At 40.0% G+C, this 16,429-nt stretch overlaps 1 protein-coding gene across 1 annotated transcript; it reads right to left on the bottom strand.

Moving 5' to 3' along the window:
* Window positions 1-4,173: 4,173 nt before the first annotated feature.
* TAS2R5 (taste 2 receptor member 5) lies at window positions 4,174-10,376 on the bottom strand. Its single transcript, XM_009203998.4, has one exon. The coding sequence runs from the start codon at window positions 10,177-10,179 to the stop codon at window positions 9,007-9,009; it is 1,173 nt and encodes a 390-aa protein (XP_009202262.1). The 5' UTR covers window positions 10,180-10,376; the 3' UTR covers window positions 4,174-9,006.
* Between the last annotated feature and the right edge of the window lie 6,053 nt (window positions 10,377-16,429).

Raw genomic sequence — 16,429 nt, forward strand, 5'->3', positions numbered from 1 at the left:
AAATTAAAACTCCAGTATATTTTCGAAGGTCTATTCAGAACTCCTGTTTCTTTTTTATTCAATTTTGGTAGCCTGTGAATCATATGGCTTTTATTCTTTATTATGTTCCTGGAGCAAATGGTGTTTATATAGTCTTAATGGTAAGCCATCCCTGCTTTCCTGGGATAAACAACATCATGATGTCTAATTGTTTCTACTAACTGTTGAATTCTGGTTTTAAATAATTTAATTATTTTTATTTTAAACATTTACTTCTATATTTATATGTTAAGCGGGCCTGTGCTTTTCATTTTTTGTTTTTTTCTGTCTGGTTTTGGCAAAGTTATACTGACCTCAGAGTAAAGCTTAAAGAGTATCCGCCCTTTTTTTTTCCCTATTCTCTGGAAGTTTGTTTAATATTAAGTTACAGTTTGGTAAAATTTGCCTGCAAAAATGCCTAAGCTTGTTTTCTATGTGAAAATATTTTAACTACTACTGTTTCAATCTATTAAATAAGTAGCCGGATTCTTATTCCTGAATCAGTTTTGGTAAATTGTATTTTTCTAGAAATTTGCAATTTCATCTAAGTTTTCAAATTTACTGAAGCAAAGTTATGTATAGTATTTTTTAAATATTTTAATATTTTCTGTATCTGTAGCTAAGGACCATTCTGCATTCATATTATTTAGCTTCTCTCTTTCATTCCAAACTTATTTTATCAGTGGTTTCTTAGACTGCTCAGGATGCCATAACAAAATACCATAAACTGGGTAGCTTATAAACAACATAAATGTATTTCTCACAGTTTTAGAAGCTGCAAAGTCCAAGATCTAGGCACCAGCAGATTCAGTGTCTGGCGAGGGCCCACTTCCTTGTAGATAGACAGCCATCTTTTTCCTAAGGGCAAAGGAGCTCTCCAGGGCCTCTTTTATAAGGGCACTGTATTAGTCTGTTTTCATGCTGCTGATACAGATGTACCTGAGACTGGGCAATTTACAAAAGAAAGAGGTTTAATTGACTTACAGTTCCAAGTGGCTGAGGAAGCCTCACAAGCAAGGTGGAAGGCAGGAGGAGCAAGTCATATCTTACCTGGATGGCAGCAGGCAAAGAGAGGAGGACTTGTGCAGTGGAACTCCCCTTTTTATAACCATCAGATCTCATGAGACTTATTCACTATCACGAGAACAGCATGGGAAAGACCCGCCCCCATGATTCAATTACCTCCCACTCATAACACATGGGAATTCAAGATGAGATTTGGGTGGGGACGCAGCCAAACCATATCAGGCACTAATCCCATTCATCAAGGCTCTACCCTCAGGACCTAACAGCATCCCCAAAATCCCACCTCCAAATACCATCACATTGAGGATTAGGTTTCAATATACAAATTTTGGGGGGACACAAACATTCAGTCTATACCAAATGAGTTTTCTACTTCATTACTCTTTTCAAAGAACAAACTTTTGGTTTTTTCATATATATCAGTCAGAAAAACAACACACTTGAAATAAATGAAGAAAATTTCATAAATAATTTGTAAGTGCTTGGGAAGGATTAAAGGAATCAAAATCATTTGAAATTTTATTTATATTTTCCATTGACTTCTTCCATATCTTTATTATCTCGTTCCCTCTAGTCCTTAGTCCAAGGACATTGAAAATTAACTTTTCAGTTTGAAATTTTGCAGATCACCCATGTTCTGCCCTGAACCCCCAATTTATTTTATCAATCCTATTCAGTTTAGCATTTAGAATGCTTCCAATTTTTCAGTTTTATAAATAACTGTGCGATGAACATCTTTGTAAAAGCAAGTTTACATAGATCTTTAATAGAGATATATTTACAAAGTATAACTGCTATATCAAGATATACACATACATGTTAAAATATGCTGCCAAATTGTCCTTCAGAATATTATACCAATTAGCGCATCCATCTTCAATGTATAAGAATATCCTTTCCCTGTATTCTCAATAAAACTATCATCTTTCATTTTTTAATCTTTGCTACCTGGATAAACACAAATGGTATTACAAAAAAATCACATTTTTATGACTAGTGAGAAATAACAATGTGTTTATAAACCATTTATATTGATTCATTTTTTTAATTGCTTCCAAAGCCTTTCTCGTTTTTGTGTTGGAATGTTATGGTTCTTTTTAATAATTTTGTAATAATTAATAATAACTTCTTCTGGTTATGTATGCTTAGTTGCAATTTTTTCCTCCGTTTATCCATTGCTATTTAAATTTATATGCGTGCTGTTTGTGACATAAAGAAGTTTTAATTTTTTATGTGATCATATATGTTAATAATTTTTGGATGATTTTTGTCCTCTATAGCATAATTAGAAATTTCTTTCATTCCCCAATAATTTATTCATCTATATTTTCTTTGAGCTTTTTATGGTTTCATTGCTTACACTTTATTCTTTAATCTACCTCAAATTTAGTAAAGACAATGTGAAGTAAAAATCTAATCTTACTGTATCCTAAATGGTTAGCCACTTGTTTCAGCAGCATTTATTGAATAATCCTTTTTGAAAAGAAGACCACATTTATCATCTGCTAAATTTACATATTTATCTGGTGTTTCAATTCTATTTTCTTTATCTTTTGATTATTCTTTGCAAGTGCAAATATTTAAAATTATTTCTTCTAAATCCTGTCATTTCTGACAATATGAATGAACCTGAGGACATTACGCTAAATGAAATAAGCCAGGCACAGAAAGACAAACACCTCATGATCTCATTTACACGTGGAATCTAAACAATCAAACTCATAGAAGCGGAGTGTGGGATGATAGTTACCAGAGGCTGGGGGGTGGATGGAATCAAGAGATGTTGATCAAAGACTAGAATGTTACAGTTAAGTTATGCAAGTGGAATAAATAAGTATTTAAGGTGATAGATATATTAATTAGCTTGATTCAATCATTCCACACTATATACATACAACATCACGATCACTGTGTACCCCATAATTTACATTATTATAATTTGTCAAAAGTATAAATAATTTTTCCTAAATAGTAGTACAATAATAATATTAAGGATAAAAAATTATATCCATTATTATATACCAGGTACTCTTGTAAGCCCTTTACATCTATTAATTCATTTAATCTTCATGACAACCTGTGAGGTATATACAGGCCTTCCTTCATAAAGTGATATATATGTTCTTGTAAAACTTTAAATTCTTCAACATCATACACAAAATATGAGTTTATTTGGGGGTAGGACAGAATAAGGTTGGAAAAGACTATTGAAAACCTATGTAACTTTGTAACCAGAGCACTAACTGAAATAAAAAGAAAGCTGATAAAAATCCTAGAATGATGTATCTCTATAGTCTTTGCACTCAACATCTGTCAATCAATCATTCACAGCCTTTATACTCGGTTTCATGTTTCTTTCAAAGTATAGATCTTTGAGGGAATTAAGTTTTAGAGATTAATTTTATTACAATTAAAAATCTGAACCAGTGTAGGATGACTATCGTTAACAAGAATGTATTATATTGTTTCACATAGCTAGGAGGATATTGAATGTTCCCAACACAAAGAAATGATAAATGTTTGAGATGACAGATGTGCTCAGATCCCCTGATGTGATCACAATACATTAGGTGGATCAAAACATCACTAGGTACCCCATGAATATACACAATTACTATTTGTCAACTAAAAAAGGTAAAATTCAAAAATCTGAACCAGAGTACAACTGTATCTATCAATACACTTTTTAAAACACAGGAGGAATGTTTTTGCTGCTATTTAATCTTCACTCAGTTTCACCAAAAACTCAGCAGGTATGTAGAATGTGGAAGTCCTAAAAGCCACTCCAATAGCTTCCACTAAAGGAGATCACTGCAGCAAAGTTTTCAGCTTCTTTCTTAAGATGCTCATATATTGCTAAGGCTTTCTCTTTAATTGGGAGAAAGTTTATCCTGTTGGTTTCTTTCTTTTTTTTTTCGTTTTTGAGACAGTGTCTTGTTCTGTAGCCCAGACTGGAGTGCAGTGGTGCGATCTCCGCTCACTGCAAGCTCCACCTGCTGGGTTCACGCCATTCTCCTGCCTCAGCCTCCCGAGTAGCTGGGACTACAGACACCTGCCACTACGCCCAGCTAATTTTTTGTATTTTTAGTAGAGTCGGGGTTTCACCGTGTTAGCCAGGATGGTCTCCATCTCCTGACCTTATGGTCCGCCCACCTCAGCCTCCCAAAGTGCTGGGATTACAGGCATGAGCCACTGCACCCAGCCCCCTGTTTGTTTCTTTTGTAGTCAGTTGAAATGCTCAATTTTTCCTGTTTACTGCATTTTCACAAATTCTAATGCACTGGCAATTATTTGTGCTACTTTTTTCCCTCCAGAGTCATCCCCAATTCTATGCCACATTGACTCTTTTAATTCATTTGTGAGTATTGACATCACAATCTCTCCAAATCCTTTAGTTTCAGGATTTTCTTTGATTGTTCAAATATTTCAGAATTTGCTTACTAACCTTATGATAATCAACCACTGAGCCTCCACTGACATTTTTAGAATTAACTCTCCATTTGTAATTAATATAAAATATGTTGCTAGCCAGGAAAATATTTCTAAACTTCTCTTCTTGGTGTTACTTGAAAATAAGAACAAAATATTTACTAGAAAAAAATGTCATGCAAAATCTTGTTCTGTATTCTCCTGAGAAATGTCAATCTGATTCTTGATCTGTTCTTTCAAAATTTTATAAATTTCTTTTTACTTCAATATTCTTAAATCTCTACAATGTGTTTAAGTGTGATGAATTCCTCCCACTTTATCTGTCTTCTTTGACACCCTTTGAGTCCTTTTAGTCTGTCTTTTTTCATCATTAACTTAATTCAATTCTTGGTCGTTAATTCTTCAAATATTTCATTCCTTGTGCTCATTTTTTCCATGTCCTTCTGGGGCTCCAGTCATACCTATGAGGGTCCTTTTATTGCTGTGTGCCATTTTGCTTTGCTTTTAAATTTCCTGTCTCTTTATTACTTCGCCATATCTCCTGTGAGAGTTCTAGAGCTGGCCTTCCAGTGCATCAGTTCCACACCAGGAGCTGTACCCATTCCACTGCTTAATTCAATGGCGGAATAATTTATTTCGCCTAATTTAAAAATGCATATTTCAGAAGCCAAAGGGAAACCAGGTTTTTCCTCACCCCAGGGCGTGTCAGCTAGGGCAGGCCTGTGATCTAGAATCAGCCAGCCAAAAATCCCACCCAGGATGGCTCAAAGAGACACAGTCTCAGAAGCCGTGGCAGTGTCAAGGACACAATGCTGACAGCTGAACGGGAAAGACGGTGCCGGCATCAGTCCCTGTAGTGTGACTTGATTGTGTTCTTGTTTATTTAACCCCTCTTGGTTCCCATTCTGGGGTGGATCCTCCAGCCTTCTCCTTGGTTCTATAATCTAGCCAATTTCCTTTCAATAGTGTATTTTTTCCTGAAGTCATATGAAGTTGGACTATGTTGTTCATAACTGATACCATAGGTGACAGAAGTCGGGATATGGGAGAAGTGCAGGACAGGTGAAGCACTAATTTCTTCCTCCTACATAGTTGGGACTCTGTGGATACTGTCATAAGGCATGGTTCAAAAAAGCAGGGTAGAAAATATATTACTTACAATTGTAAAAGTAATGACTGTTAGAACGACAAAATAAAACTAATCAAATTTAGGAGAGGAAAATGGATCAGGGGTAAAATGAGATAGTCCCCAAACCTGATGAATGGGACTCAAAGGTTACAATTTAAAGCTGATAAGACAAGTAAGAGAACCAAAATATTACTACTTAGAGTCATAAAAAATAACCAATAAAAGAACTAACACAAGTGATAAGATACAATTATATCCAGTCTGTGGGACTAATAATGGAAGGTGGGAGGGAAAAACGTTGCTGTTTATTTTCTATCTTTCTGTCGTTTTCAAATCATTTTTAGCCATGCTCATATATCACATTTTTAACACTTCACATCTCTCAGCTACACCACCACAGAGCATATCACATAATTAAATGTAAGGCCATTAATATCTACACACACACACACACACACACACACACACACGGATCCAGCTGCAACTCTAAGAATGCAAATTACAAAAGATTCAATTACATAAGAATCAATTCAAGAGTATATATTTGCCTTCAAATTTGTTTTCTTTGCTAAAACACAAAGCAGTCTCATACCCATCGTAAGGTAAATTGTGTACAGAAAAAGAAGGAAATCAAATTCCAAAAGGTGATGTGGAAAATGCAATAATTTTTTCTGCTTTATTGAGGAATGATTGACAAAAAGGGTATATATCTATAGTACATAACGTGTTTTGACATATGTATACACTGTGAAATGATTACCACAATCAAGTTAACATATCTACCACCTCACAATTATCTTTGTTGTTGTTGTTAGTGAAAACATTTAGCATCTACTCTCTCGCAAATTTCAAGTATATAATATGGTTCTATTAACTATAGTCACTATGCTGTACATTAGATCTTCAGAGCTTATTCATTCTGCCTAACAGAAACTGTACCCTTTGATAAACATCTCCTCATTTCCCCCATGCTCCCAGCCCCTGGCAACCACCATCCTACTCTGTGCTTCTGTGAGTTTGGCTTTTTGAAATTCCACACATCTGTGAGATCTTACAGTATTTGTCTTTCTGTATGTGGCTTTTTTCAGTTAGCATAATGATCCTCCAGGTTCATCCACATTTTTTCAAATGACAGGATTTCCTTCTTTTTTAAAGCCGAATAATATTCCATTTTGTGTGTGTATATACATATATACACATACATATGTACACCACATTTTCTTTATCTGTTCAAATGTTAAAATGTGATATTTGAGCATGGCTAAAAACTATTTGAACAGTACAGAAAAGTAGAAATGAAACAGATACACATACATGTATACACGATATTTTCCTCATCTGTTCATTTGTTGATGGACACTTAGGTTGATTCCATACCTTGTCACTAAGAAAACCAGATCATAAACTTTGATCTGTTGTGATTTTAGATCTTAGATCCCATCAATACCAAATTTGAAAGATTAGTTGCTTATTGCCTGTATGTAAAAATACTCATAAACTTGAGGGAAGTTCCACAGGCTAATCCTAGTTTGAAGTCTTGTAAGTATGAACAATGAGATACTTAGGATTTACTGGAAAGAGTACAAGACTCCGAGTCAAAAAATTTGGGTCTGCCCCATCTGCATTATTTACAAGTTCATGATCTTGGGCAAATCATCACTTTAGCCTGAGTTTTGTCACCTGTGATTTGGGGATAAAATTGCTAACTGCATAGGGTTGCTATTAAAATCAAATGAGATAATGGACTATACATGAGATTGTCTGGTAAAATGTAAAGCCCAATATAAATGTTAAATACTATTGTCACTATTACAACAACTGGTCACAAAGGACATCTGTAAAAAAAGTAGAAATGGCATAATGAAAATTCATCCTAATAAAAAAAATATAACCAAGCAGAAGCACCTTTATTTTTAAAAGGAATGAATATGATCCTTCCCAGGACACAAAATATGGTACTTGACCTCACACAGTTCACAGTGGCAGTGGAACCAGTCTCCCGCTGTGTGATGACTGATATCCACAGGTGCCCAGCATGTACCTCGATTCTCAGCTTCAGGTAAGAAAAAGATAGGTTTGAGAGAATATATTAATGAATAGATTTTCACTTCCTTGATCATAGGAAGTGAAAAAAAAAAGTTTAAGAACATCAAGTGTTGTTCTTTGGATTTCAGATCCCCTGGAACTGAAACAAAGAAGGCTAGAAAGAAGGTAGAGAAAGAGGGGCGTAGAAGAGTCTATAGAAAGAGGCATGGGGTTCCAAGGGGGGAAGGACAAAGCTAGCTCGTTAGGAAAGTAGTATGTTGTAAAGGAAAGAGCCCTGGACCAGGAGTCAAGAAACAGCTCTAGTCCCAGCACTGCCCCAGGCTCTCTATGAAACCCTGGGCAGGCCACCGCCCCTCCCTGAGCCTCAGTTTCTTTACCGATAATACAAAGGAGGCATCGTAAAACCAGTTAGAGCAGCTACTCAATCATTTACAAAATATGTATTAAGTGTTTATTATGCGATAGGCAGTGTTCTAGTCACAGAGACATGGGAGAAAATAAAAACAGACATGGTTCCTGCTGCCATGGATCTGGCATTCTAAATGATCTCGCTCCAACTCAAAGACCCGGCACACTAGAACTGACTGTAGGCTGTGGTGAGGCCACAGTAGACAGGCACAATGGCTAAATGACTGAAGAGCAGACAGCATGACCTCTTCAAAAGCAGTCTATTTTTTTTTAAGCAGAAGCAAGTGCTCCTCACCCTCATGTTGCCCCACTCCAGGTCCTGGGCCTTGGAGCTTAATACAGATCATGGCATCCAACAGACTTTTATTCTGAAAGCCAAGGTTAGGGCTCAAAGAAACTTCCAGAAATATAAAGATGTTTTGTTTTGTTTTTTAGTTAGATAATTAGACTCATTACAGCAGAGAAATGGGGACATTATTTGATACTTTTTAAAAAGCGTATCTAAAATGACTAACATTAATGTACAGGTGAAATTTCAGAAAAATTAATGATCACTATAATTGTTCCTAATCTCTATTTTCTATACTAGGAAAAACAAAATTTATATATGAATTATTTGCTACATGTAGACAGAATTGTTCCTAATCTCTGTTTTCTATAATAGGAAAAACATCATTTATATATGAATTATTTGCTATACGTAGAGAGAATATAATACCTCTTTTACCAAACATGAAGCCCTAGCCTTGATTTCTGTGGTACATTAAAAAAATGTACTTTGTATTGCCAAAAGAGAAATAGTATTGAGTTTTGATCTGTATTTTCTGTTGCTCATTCATTAAATTGGTGTAAAAGAAGGAAAATCTTAAAAGACATAGAAGGCAGCTCCCTTACAGACAGCTATCAAAAGAGCGTCCCAAGAGTGCCCTGACCACACTTTTCTTCCTAGATCATGGGCCCCAGCATCTCCGAGCACACACTGTCTTCCACAGGATCTTCTGACAAGTCTGCTTCACCCTAGGAATCCCCATGATCAACATGAGAGAATGAAGAGAAGGATAGGCCGCCATGAGTGTCTCCCAGATGAAGACACTGGTGAGATCAGGAGGATAAGTCTTGGAGGTGATGGAGAAGGGGCTGGCCACGATATAAACCAGGTGAAGTAAGAGGAAGCAGCCCAAGGACTTCAGGGCAGTGATGTGAGCCTTGGCCCGGGCATCCCTCCTACCAGCTGAATGGACCTTCATCTTCTTGTGGTGTGTATACAAAGAGATAATCAGCATCCCAGAGGAAACAAGAAACACCATTAAAGGCAAATAACTTCCAGAATTGAGCTGAAATACATACAGGTACTGCCAGTGTTCAAAGGGATAACGAATGCTGCTGTTTCCTTGGGGAGGATGATGGACCGTTAAGCCAACTTGGACTGTAAGTAACAAACTGATTATAAAGTAGCCCAGAAGGCACCACAGACTCAGGTTATAGGCCCTCTGCTTCAGCCACAAGTAGGCAGGGCGATCAAAGGTGGTGATCTTCTTGCAATAGAAGACACTGAGGAAGGTGGCAAACCACAAGCTGGCCTGGCTTACCAGGACCCAGAAGACATTAAGATAGCGAAGCCAACTGCTGCTCTGGAAAAGGGGAAACAAGCTTAAGTCCAAAATGATCAGCCACTGCAGGAGAAACCGGCAGCCAGCCAGGCCCAGGATAATGAGGTTATATGAGGACCAGCTGAATTTTCTGATCCATTCTCTTAAACTCCAGACCACAAGGATTCCATTTCCAATTAAACCGATGAGAAATTCAATCACGGCCACCAGCATCAGCAGTCCTAGGCCAGCGCTCAGCATGACGGGGGAGGGGAGGCTCTCACTGCTCCTGGCTGAGCTCAGATCCCCTAGCAGCAATAACACACCAGGGTAAATGTGCACACCACAGAATCTGGATTTGGCCTTATCCCTCTGTAATCTGTCTTCAAGCAAGACTGAACAGCTGTGACGAGGAACAGAGAGGTTGAAAGTTATGACACGCTCTGTATTTGCATCTACATGAATGAACTCTGGGTGTAGACCCAGAGATTGCCAACAGTACCAGAGACACTGGCTCTCCATCTCAAAGGTCATGGGCCAAAGTCTAGACACCAGGATATAATGTAGCAAGGCCCCTCAACAAGAAAGGTCAAATCAAAACATGCTCAGGTGCTATATAGTGCCAGTTATGAGTTCATATGCTATATATAAAAAAAGAAATTTTATTTTCATAAAAACAACATTGGGTCGGGCATGGTGGCTCACACCTGTACTCCCAACACTTTGGGAAGCCAAGGCGGGTGGATCACCTGAGGCCAGGAGTTTGAGACCAGCCTGGCCAACATGGTGAAACCCCATCTCTACTAAAAATATAAAAATTATCCAGGCATGGTGGTGGCTGCCTGTAGTCCCAGCTACTCGGGAGGCTGAGGCAGGAGAATCACTTGAACCCAGGAGATGGAAACTGCAGTGAGCCGAGATTGCACCACTGCACTCCAGCCCGGGCGACAGATCAAGACTCTATCTCAAAAAAAAAAAAGAAAGGAAAAAAAGTAAGCATGCTGAGAATTCTCTATGAAGCTGTAGGCAGGCAGGCCACTGCCCCTCTCTGGGCCTCAGTTGCTCTACTAATAACTGAATGGATTGTAGGACTAGATTTCCATTCCTTCGGATTAAATTTACAGAGTGCTTATTTTGTGTCAAACTAGTGTACTAGGCACTGGGGATAGTGCCATTGTAATACACAGTCCCTGCCTCCAGGTGGCATTCATTGTACATCATCTCCACCCAGCTGCAAGACCTAGCACTCTAAAACTCTGGCTGTAGGCTATGGAGGGGCAGAGAAGGTCACGATCTTCTACTGGCCTAAAAATCTAGATGAGGCTTGAACCTGTCCAAAAGCAGGGTTTCTTTGGCGACTTTCTGATAGAGACATAGTGCCTCTCTCTGCCCACCTGCCCCAATCTAGCCTGGCAGTGGAATTTGCCACAGATCCTGGTAGCCAACTGGCATGTTTCCAGAAAGCTAGTCTGGTGTCAAAAAATCAAAGTATCCAGAAATATAAAGAGAGGTTTTTGACAGACTAGTTTACTACCAGTGTTGAGAGGCTAAACCACATAGAAAATTGAGATAATAATTTAGCTAATTCCACTAAGAAAAGTGCTTGCCTAAAAAATATCCAGCAATTAACATACAGGTTCACCTCTTTTTAAAATACATTAGTTTCAAACTATAGCTATTTTCTACTTCCTTTTATCAAAAACATAGCGTATTGGCAAGGAAAATTGGATTATCTGCAGTAATTTTTTAAAATGTGATACTTTCCATGCAAAATATGAAAACTCAGTTTTGACTTCAGTAGTTTATTAAAATGATGTGATTTGCATTGCTTATAGAGCAGTAAGGTCCAGTTTCTAGCCTGTTTTTCTTTTTTTTTTTTTTTTGAGACGGAGTCTTGCTCTGTAGCCCGGGCTGGAGTGCAGTGGCCGGATCTCAGCTCACTGCAAGCTCCGCCTCCCGGGTTTGCGCCATTCTCCTGCCTCAGCCTCCTGAGTAGCTGGGACTACAGGCGCCCGCCACCTCGCCCGGCTAGTTTTTTGTATTTTTAGTAGAGACGGGGTTTCACCGTGTTAGCCAGGATGGTCTCGATCTCCTGACCTCATGATCCGCCCGTCTCGGCCTCCCAAAGTGCTGGGATTACAGGCTTGAGCCACCGCGCCCGGCCTCTAGCCTGTTTTTCATGTTACCCTTTCATTTTGCTTCAAAATCAAAGAAGAAATGAGAAGAATTGAGAATAAAAATTTTATTTTTCTAAAATCTAGTTATTTCTACTGTTGTCAATGATACAGTTAAGGACCTGATTAGATCCTTCTCCCAAGCCATGGCCTCTAGGATTTCCAAACACATCTCATCCCCTACAGAATTCTCTGACAAGTCTGATTCCTCATAACCATTACAACAGAGGAAAGTGAAGTATAGACAGCCATGAGCTTTGCAGAGATGGCAAGAATGGTGAGATCAGAAGGAGATTAGAAGGTTATGGGAAAGTGGCTGGCCAAAGCAGAAACCATGTAAAAGGGGAAGTTTAGAGCAATGAGCACCTTGGCTCGAGCCTCCTCCTGGCAGCTGTGTGGTCCTCCATCTTCCTGTGATGTCTATACAAAAAGACAAGTGGAGCAGAAACATCACAAATAGCAACCAGTTTCCTGCACTGGACTGCAATCTATAAAAATAACAGATTTAAAATGGGTTGCAGGATGTTGCTGTTTCCTGTTAATGGTTTTTAAAGCATCCAGCCAACAGAAGCTGAGAAATAAAAAGTGATCTTGAAAGACACTAGCAAAAACCAAAAACCCAGCCTTTTCAGCTACAAGAAGTCAGCGGGGCAAAGGTCATGATCTCCACGCAGCAGAAGCCACTGAAGAAAGTGGCAAACTGTATGTTGGCCTGGCTTACCAGGAATCAGAAGACATGAAGATAATAAAGCCAACCACTGCTCTGGGAAAGTGGAAACAGACTTACGTCCAACATGATCAGCCTGAGTAGGAGAAAGTGGCTACTTACGAGAATCATGAGGATTTATAGGAATTTCTTACATTTTTTTTTTTTTTTTGACCCATTCTCTAAAACTCCAGACATAGGGACTCCATTTCCAACCAGGCCAATGAGAAATTCAGCCACTGCAATGGGCATCAGCAATCCTAGGGCAGCAGCCAACGTGGCTGGGGAGGGGAGGGTCTCCGTGCTGAATCAGGAGGTGCCCTGCTTTAGTGCTGATTAACATGTACTGCTCCTGGCTGTGTCAGAATCCCTGAGGATGGTATTAGTATCATGGCAGAGCATTTCACTTCTTACAACTCAGATTTTGTTACTGTCTGAAATCCCTTCTCTGGTAAAGATGTTACAACTGTGAACAGAAGAAACGTTCTTGAAGGTAACAATCCCTCCTTCACTTACATCTACCTGACACTGGCCTGAGATCTGAGATTAGGTACAGAGACACAATTACAGAATGCCTTCCGAAGGAAAGAACTAAACTCCAGACAGCCTAGAGCACAGTCTCCTGAAATCCTACTTCCACCCGACCTAACTCCACAAAACCTAAGTAAGACATTCTGAGAATTTAAACAGTGGCAAATGCAAGGCAACTCATGTTACATAAAGGGAAAGCATGGGCCGGGCGCAGTGGCTCACACCTGTAATCCCAGCACTTTGGGAGGCCAAGGCAAGTGGATCACTTGGGGTTAGGAATTCGAGACCATCCTGGCCAACATGGTAAAACCCCGTCTCTACTAAAAATACAAAACTTAGCTGGGCGTGGTGGCACAGGCCTGTAGTCCCAGCTACTCAGGAGGCTGAGGCAGGAGAATTGCCTGAACCCGGGAGGTGGAGATTGCAGTGAGCCGAGATCGCACCATTGCACTCCAGCCTGGGCGACAGAGCGAGACTCCGTCTCCAAAAAAAAAAAAAAAAAAAAAAAAGGGAAAGCATGACATTTTTCAATTATTTAACCAATATTTATTAATGACTACTATGTGCCAGTCCTCTGTTCCAAGCTCTTGGGATACAGTGGAAAGAAACAAAGTTGCTGCTCTCATGGAGCTTACGTTCTGGTGGACGAGGCAAGTAATTAATGGTTTTAATATGTCTGTAATTTGAATATATAAACATGAGAGCTATATTTACACCTATGCAAAGGCTTATTGCAATAACAATGAAAACAAATGGAAGGATAGGGTGAGCAAACAAGCAAAAACAAGGAGAAGACAGGATAAATATCAACTGCTGAGTAACAAATTCTAGGAGAGGTGAGGCAGGAGAGAAATCTGTGAACCACGGCTGCTACTTCATCTCCACGCAGAACTGTTCAGCCTATCGGCATCCACACCAAGAGCTGCAATGAAGGGGTGTATGTAGAGAGTAACAGCCTCCGTGCCATCCACTTTACCAGAGCAATAGTATGGTTTTTACTTTTGACACAACCAAAATGTGTCTGGCATTATACTACCATGAGTCTTTGTACCAAAGTCCCTTCTATTCATGCTCCTATTCCCCACGGCTCTGAGCCCTCAGCTACTTTAGCAGTACCTGAACCAAGAAAAGAAAGCTGATGAAAGATCAAGAGGGATGCAAGCATCCAAAGACACCCTCCTACGGGCAAGTTATGGCTTTACACTCAGCGTCAACAGAGCAGTCTATAATAAGAATATTAAACAAAGAACAAGCATTGGTTTCCAAAACCTGGCACTTTCACCCAAAAAAATCACCCTGTCCTGCTACCACTCAGTACAGTTCCATCTTCCATCCCCTATTCTACATCTCTCTTGCAAATCTTCTGTATTCCTGTACTCAAGACTTCTTAAAATGCTTCTCAGACTTGTTCCTATTTTGCCACTAGATGGCGTCAAGGCAACGCCTCTGTAGAAGATGTGGCCCTAAACCTTAATGAGCTGAATTAGTTCAGATAGTCAGAAACGGAACAGATCAAGCACGTTTTTAATAAGCATGTGTGGCCGGGCGCGGTGGCTCAAGCCTGTAATCCCAGCACTTTGGGAGGCCGAGACGGGTGGATCACGAGGTCAGGAGATCGAGACCATCCTACCTAACACGGTGAAACCCCGTCTCTACTAAAAAAATACAAAAAACTAGCCGGGCGATGTGGCGGACGCCTGTAGTCCCAGCTACTCGGAAGGCTGAGGCAGGACAATGGCGTGAACCCGGAAGGCGGAGCTTGCAGTGAGCTGAGATCCGGCCACTGCACTCCAGCCTGGGCGACAGAGCGAGACTCCGTCTCAAAAAAAAAAAAAAAAAAAAGCACGTGTAACAAGAACACAATTTATAAATGTACACAAATTCACAGTCTTGCCAGCCTCCTTCCTCACAAACATGAAGAAGAGGAGTCTTGCTCACCAGTCATTGTGGCCTTTTTGGTGCTGCAATTTAGGCGTTCGGAGACAGGAGGAAGCACAAACTACACCGTGGAGGGTACTGTGTGCGGCAAACACCACAATTCTGAGGAACAAGATGACCAGTATCGGCAACGTTGCTCAGGGCAGGGAAGTGAATAGAGTAAAAGCGGGCTAGTGAGGAGACTGCAGATGAGAGAGCGGGAGCCTGTCCTGTCCAGTCCTGTCCTGTCCTATCCTATCCAACGGAGTCTCCCTCTGTCTGGAGTGCAGTGGCGCGATCTCGGCTCACTGCAAGCTCCGCCTCTCGGGTTCACGCCATTCTCCTGCCTCAGTCTCCCAAGTAATTGGGACTACAGGCGCCCGCCACCACGCCCGGCTAATTTTCTGTATTTTTAGTAGAGATGGGGTTTCACCGTGTTATCCAGGATAGTCTCGATCTCCTGACCTCATAATCCACCCGCCTCGGCCTCCCAGAGTGCTGGGATTACAGGCGTGAGCCACCGCGCCCGGCCCGGGGAGTTATTTTTGTGTGCTTTTATGAATACGAAATTTGGAGGGCTGAGAATTTTTAACTATAGCAGGCAAAATGTGGGGAACCCTCCAGGAGGTGCAGCATAATTTCCCTCCCTCTGAGTTTATACTGGACATAATGACTTGCTCCCAAAGAACAAAGTGTGGAAATGGGGGGAAAAAATCACAACTTTACAATGTTCCTGGCAGACACCACCTTCACCAAGTGATCAAGGTTAACGTCACCAGTGACCAGTCATGTTGATATCACAGAACTCCTAACGTGATGAGTAGGGCACTTTACCTCAGTCTAACTGAGAAAAATATCAGACAAACCCAAATGGAGGGACGTTCTACAAAATGCCTGAATAGTCATCTTTAAAACTGGCAGGGTAATTTTAAAAAGAGCTGAGAAACCGACACAGACTAGAGATACTAAATGCAACCGTACCATGGTGATGGTAAGCTATAAATATTAGCAGAAACTGGGTGAGGATGATGTTTGAACTCTCTGTACTCATTCTGCAACTTTTCTATAAAATATTGTAAAATACAATGAAATAAAAACATTTTCAAAATTGAAATAAAACTCAGATATAATAATTACATTTTTAGCATTGCGAATTACATTTTTAGCATTTAGCAATGAGAATTGTGCATATCCAGAAGACACTGAGGTGTTCCTATAACATTGCAAGATCATGCTAAGGAAAGGGTCAAGCAGCACAGACTACAGACAGGGCTTTCTGAGTGTCTGCCCATCCAAGGCAAAGAGTTCACATGTTCATGCTAGTACCGGCCCTCAATGGGACACAGGCCTCAAGACTAGCTTTCTGTTACATGTATTAATCAATGGGGCACTTGTGGCCATGCAGAGAAAGGCAATGCGTTTTGAAGTCAGGCAGATTTGGGGGTGCTCCCAACTC

This window comes from Papio anubis, chromosome 4, assembly GCF_008728515.1.
Source record: "Papio anubis isolate 15944 chromosome 4, Panubis1.0, whole genome shotgun sequence".
Classification (NCBI taxonomy): domain Eukaryota; kingdom Metazoa; phylum Chordata; class Mammalia; order Primates; family Cercopithecidae; genus Papio; species Papio anubis.

What these genes read in the sequence shown, in the direction of transcription:
- TAS2R5 (XM_009203998.4), bottom strand. Translation starts at nt 10,179, where the DNA reads ATGACCTTTGAGATGGAGAGCCAGTGTCTCTGGTACTGTTGGCAATCT.